Source organism: Nanorana parkeri, unplaced genomic scaffold (genome assembly GCF_000935625.1).
Source record: "Nanorana parkeri isolate BGI_ZX_2015 unplaced genomic scaffold, ASM93562v1 scaffold247, whole genome shotgun sequence".
Classification (NCBI taxonomy): Eukaryota; Metazoa; Chordata; class Amphibia; order Anura; family Dicroglossidae; genus Nanorana; species Nanorana parkeri.
In genome coordinates this window covers 543,726-549,725 of record NW_017306515.1, presented here as the reverse complement: position 1 = coordinate 549,725, position 6,000 = coordinate 543,726, and the positions used below count along the sequence as shown (strand labels likewise).

At 41.2% G+C, this 6,000-nt stretch overlaps 1 protein-coding gene across 1 annotated transcript in view; it reads left to right on the top strand.

Annotated features, from left to right (window-relative positions):
• Positions 1–6,000, top strand: part of LOC108787197 (prolyl endopeptidase FAP-like) — a 78,819-nt gene that overhangs the window by 42,697 nt on the left and 30,122 nt on the right. Inside the window, exons 12-15 of the mRNA XM_018556685.1 lie at positions 1,594–1,698; positions 1,833–1,903; positions 2,878–2,931; positions 3,904–4,028. Coding sequence (XP_018412187.1) covers positions 1,594–1,698; positions 1,833–1,903; positions 2,878–2,931; positions 3,904–4,028 — 355 coding nt within the window. The remainder of the gene's footprint in view (positions 1–1,593; positions 1,699–1,832; positions 1,904–2,877; positions 2,932–3,903; positions 4,029–6,000) is intronic.

Sequence of the window (6,000 nt, the reverse complement as noted above, 5' to 3'; positions counted from 1 at the left end):
AATATATATATATATATACTGTTAACACACACACAAAATAATAACAATGCAAAAATTTATATACATTAATATATTTTTGCTATATATATATTTTTTTACACATGGACAATCATTTAGAACAGAGTGAAAGTGTGAACATTTCATTAAATATTCAGGAAAATGTTACAAAAATTTGGAGTTTTTCCTAACTAAAAAAATAAAGCAACAAAACAGCAGTTGTTTTTTACACTTAAAGATATGTTGACACTTACAGAAAAAAAGAATAAATCTGGAAGCAGCAAATAAGCTTTAGAACAAGCCGCTACTGACTGACCTTCGTAGCTGCAGGCGCTGTGCAGCAATTCACCCTCAAAGTTTATAACAGATATTATATTCTGGTGGTAGCAGTGGCGTAACAATCGCCATGGCGACCCGGGCGGCCGCTATGGGGACCCTGGCGGGTGTGAGGAGGAACGTGTCCCTGTTAGATCACTGACAATCTGTCAGTGATCTTTCAGCGGCGCGTTCCTCCCCACAGCCGCTGCTGTGCCAGTGACAGTCAGCAGCTGCGGCGGAGGATGCTGAGCCCAGCGTTCGCAGCAGAGGAGGAGGCGGGGCCCAGCGACAGAAGAGGAGGCCGGTGACATCAGAGGAGGAGGGGCCTGGCGATGGAAGAGGAGACAGAACCTGGCGATGGAAGAGGAGGCGGGGCCCTGTGCAGGAAGAGGAGGCAGACAACGGATCGGGGCTAACAGGAAAGAGGACCCTGCAGAGCCCCCCATAGAGTCTATGTTGGACTCTGCAGGGTCATTCTCAGGTGAGCTGTTTGGGATCTGAGGTGAGCTCTGCAAAGGATGTAAGTAGAAATCACAGGGCCCCATACAAAATGGGGCCCTGTGATTTCTAGTTACTCCCCTGGGTGGTAGTATTTTCTCAGCAAACTTAGTGGTTACTTGCCAGTCTACCAGCCTTACAATGTAAACACAGTCCTCCTTCTCCTCCTCCTCCTACTCTGTGTTTTACACAAGATAGCTGAGAGACTGCCAAGTCACTGCTGGGAGAAAGAGGAGGCAGACCTGAACTGCAGAGAAACTGACTAGAACCTGACTACAGTGCCTTTATTATGAACTTTGAGAATAAATTGCTTTACAATGCCTGCAGATCAGGGGATAGTGATGGGGTTGTCTAAGGCTTAAAATGTAAATACTGGAATATCCATAGCCTGGCCACGGGTGCACTCCAGACCTCTGTGGTCCATTGCATGCTAATGTGCATTGCATTAATGCAGCCCATTAATTTTGATTGTGTGACAATGGATCAGCCAGATCTGCAGCATTTTTTTACAACATGGCATGTGTGTTGCTGGCTACTGTACCTGTGCATTGGGGTGCAATTCTGAATGGTATGGTTTCACGATGTGCTGGTCATCGTGTTGTGTGTTACCACAACGCGTAGATGTGAAACCAAACTGTGACATGTGTGCTTACTCACAGACCACCCAGATGATTTAAGTAGCACAAAATCAATCACAGCATTGTCACCATCCCTGTACAGTAATGGTGGATCTTGGTATATGTTGTTGGCATTTTTGGACACAATTGTTTTGTTTTGTAGTTCTTTGCTGCGCTCCCATACTTCTCATCGGACAGTTCATCATACTACCAAATCCTCAGTGACAAGGATGGATACAAACATATTCATAACATCCAGGATTCTATGGTAGGTGACACCTTAAGGATATTTAGGAATGATGTATGCAGATTTGTTTGCTGTGTGGATGGTTCATTCACACACTATGAAAACATATTGCAGCACATGTGCTAGTTATAGAATATCACTCCCTTCTCTAATAGGAGAATGCTGTTCAAATAACAAGTGGACAATGGGAAGTGTCCAATCTACTCTATGTTACAGATAATGCAATGTAAGTGTAACGTAACATTTTTAAATGTCATGTTTTGTCCTTTTTTTATTGCTATATTTATAGTGGTTTAATATTATAATTCCATGGTGTGATCCTATCATCAAATTTAAAACAGATTTATCAGTATTTAAAGTGGAGCTTTACTTAATACCTTTTTTTAGTTTAAAACCCAGCCCCAGACAATTTTTGTCTGACAGAGCATGGAAAGGTTATAGCTTTTGTGTGGTTTTTGTGTCATGAAATTTTAATATTTCTTTTACCTGCAATTTTTTTAATTGGTGACAGGGACTCTTTAAAGCTGAAGTCTAACTATAGATAACAAACACTCTCAAAAGTGCAATCAGTCTAGCTGTCTTCAGGTTTTCAATGCACTTTGCTGGTCTGTCAGCCTGCTCCTTCGTCAGCTCCTACCAGTTATTGTCTCTGTAGTAGTCTAAATAAAAACATCAATGTCTAATTAGAAGAAGGTGGGGGTCCAGGGGCTTTAGAGATTTGCTTGAATTAAGACATAAAAAAAAATTGTAGCAGGAGAAATATGGTGGCTGCCATTGCTAAGCTCCATAGAGGATTACTCGTTCTTACCTCCCAACTTTCTGAGACGAGAAAGAGGAACAGCCTTTAGTCCAATGGGGTTGATTTACTAAAAGCAACTAAGCTGTTTAGCTTGCAAGGGAATTTGCACTATACAGGGGACGTTCCCCTAAGTTTAGTGAGTGAGGGGAAGCTCTGCTGACTTCCATCACCCAATCATGTGCAAGCAAATGATTGGGTATTCTTAGACTTGTGAATCTGTCTGCAATGCATTATGGGAAAATTACATAAAACATTAATTATGGAAAATGTATTGAATCTTTATTACAGTTCTAGGAACTCCTGGACACTATTAGCGATTCAATAACTTATCTCATCTGCAGCCTGAAGAGTTAGAAATCTTTGTTTGTGCTATATAACCCTTTAAATTATATGTCTTACAGATATTACACAAGTAATGAATATGAAGGTTTTCCAGGAAGCAGAAATATATATAGGTAGGTTCAAAGGAATATATAGAGTTCAGTATATGTACTCTCCATTTACTATGTTCCAAAACAATAAGATCATAGAAAAAAAATATTTTTGCTTAGGAATGTTTGACATTAATTATTTTTACCTAGAAGGGAACGATGGAGGCTCTTTTCACAAGTTTACACGGTTGATCCTAAATTCATTTTTTTTTCTTTCACTTCAGATGAAAAAGGGAACAGGTACAATCCACTTCATTCCGTCTGTGTCCCATTGGTACATTTCCCTTTACTTCCTGCCCTGTATGCACAAAAAAGTGAAAAGACCTCTTAAAATAAGAGAAATCTCACTGCCACTGGATCAAGTGTCTCCACTGGAGAATTTCGCCTCTGTCTTTGATTTCTTATCACATTGGTCACTAGGACAAATAGAGAGGGGCAATCCCCCAGTGGAGGCGCAAAGAGGATAGCAAATAACCTAACAGGGATTCTAAACCTTCACCACCAAAACTACAAAAATAAGAATTAACTTTAGATACACTTTGCCTAAAAAATAACCTGTTTACAGAGCTGAATAGCTGAAGCTCTTATGATATACACAGCTGACTCCTAGGAGTACATTAGATACTTTGTTTTGCATCTGGATCAAATACACTGGATCTTTTGGGTTTGAGATTATTATTTTTGGTTTTCCTTTGGTTAGGGGGTACCTTACTAAGGCTGTTACAGGCTATTGTGTCACAGAAACAGATTTAGGAGCAACATGTACACTTGCAGTATATGAGGGTGCATGTCTGTTATGGGCACTGGGACTAACATTGTTAGGGGATTATTTGAAAGAACACAATGGACATTACATATAATTCTCATATCTGTCTAGTCCAAGACCTCCTTCTAGCACCCCCAAAAAAAGGTGGTGGGAGTTAGCTCTGTTGAATAATAGGAACACTGCACTTCCATTTCCATTGGTAATCATCATATTCTTATATTTTCTAACAGAATTTCACCAAAAGGGCCCATCAGAGACAAGCAATGTCTTAGTTGTACTATACGAAAGGCAAACTGTCAGTATTATTACGCCAGATTTAGTACTAATGCCAAGTACTATTCTTTGTATTGTTATGGTAAGTATATGCTAACACAGATTTTCAATCTGCAGTAACCACACCCTGATGATTGGGTATATTCTTCTTTGTTAAAGGATAACTTATTATATTGTATCTTACCTGTCCTTAGATGTGGTGGCTGCATTCTTTTTTTCAGGCTAAGAACATTTTCAGGCTAAGAACTATTAGATTGTAAGCTCTCACATGCAGGGCCCTCCTAACCCTATTGTACTGAAATTGTATTGTAACGGTACTGTCTCCCCCATTTTGTAAAGAGCTCCGCAAACTATTGGTGCTATATAATTCCAGTATAATAATTATAATTTTTGGCATGTACAGAAAATACCTGTTGATCTTGTCAGAAATGCAGTGTCCTTGTCGCTGCCTGTTAGATGTAATAGAAGCAAAAACAATGTCTTCCTTCTTGTGTAAACTACTAATCATCACCTAAACCTCACCCCTCCAGTGATGGAGTTCAGCCTAGGTTGCAACCATGGCTCCTTTCATAGATACAGTGGAAAAATGAGCATAGATACCCATAGGGACAGGAAGAGAGTCTGAAAAAAAAAGAACGAATGCAGCCACCTCAACTAAGGGCAGGTAAGCTGCAATATATTACATTTTTGGGGGTGTAGATATACTTAGCAGTAAATGCATCATGTAGGTAGATGGTCTATTTAAACTATTAGATTCAGGTCACACGCATTGAAATACAGGTCATCTCAACGCACCTCAATACTTGTGTCTTGGTTGTCTGGTATTACATGGCTTATTATTATGAATGGCCCCCCAATGCACTATTAATAGAGGCCGACACACATTCAAGGCAGTGCAGCATAAGGCTCATGTTACACATTGTGTTTGGCTGCAGTAGCAAAAAAGGGTGCTGTGTATTTTTTTAATGAGCTAGGCTAGCTTAACCCCTTCGTGACGGGAGACGTACAGTGTACGTCCTGTCACTTTGTGCCTATATGACTGGCCACGTACACTGTACGTGACGAGTTATATCAGGCTTTGTAATGCCGGTATTTGCTGATTCTCAGCATTTAACAGTCATTCATTAATGTCTCAGTATTGAGGCATTAATTAATGAAATAATTAAGCTTTTTGTAAAAGCTTCTTCCTTTCATTAATGAAAGAATGAAGCCGTTACATGCAAATAGAGGACCGCAATTTGCGATCCCGTATTTGACAGCTCAAAATAGCAGAGAGGCAGCAGTGACTCACCTCGCCTCTCTGCTATTTGTTTTGACAGCTCGAGAGACTGGTCGGCTCAGTAGATCGGGAGGTGAGCGAACACATACCAGGTTCGCTCACCTCTTGATCCTATCACTGCTCTCTGCCGTGGCAGGGGCTGAATTCCCCTCTCCCCGCTCCGATCTGCCAGCGCTGACTGGCGGAACGGACGGGGGAGGGGGCGGGTACAGCTGGCTCTGCCTCTAGATAGGCAGAGCCAGCTGTCACTCACGCAGCTGGGCGGATCCCGTCATCTACGTCGGGATCCGCTCCGGCTGCGGCGTCTCAGTATACCGCGAGCTGTAGCTCGCGGTATACTGAGCTTAGGGTAACGGGAGGACGCTAGTTTGTGTCCTCCCGTTACCCTAAGGAAAACTATGGGGAAAAACACTGACCCCATAGTTCTCCTTTAACACAACACATGTTAACCCATGATACAATGCTCAAACATAACACACTATAACGAATCCAGTCAGGGTTTATAGTAAACCTATCATGAAAGAAATATGGGGGCTGCCATTACTTGGGTGCTTCTGAAACTGCTGACTCCTCATTCTGCAGATGCTAGTTGCCTAGCTGTCATTCTGATCCTCTGGCTTTAATACTTTGAGTCAGTGAACAATAACAAGTATGCTAGATGATACTGGAAAAATTATATACACAATGAGGGGGTGCTGGTAATTAATATACATCTAAAATAAGGTGTCAACACCAAGGGGTGCAGGGTAGATACAGGATTTAAAGTGGAAGTAGA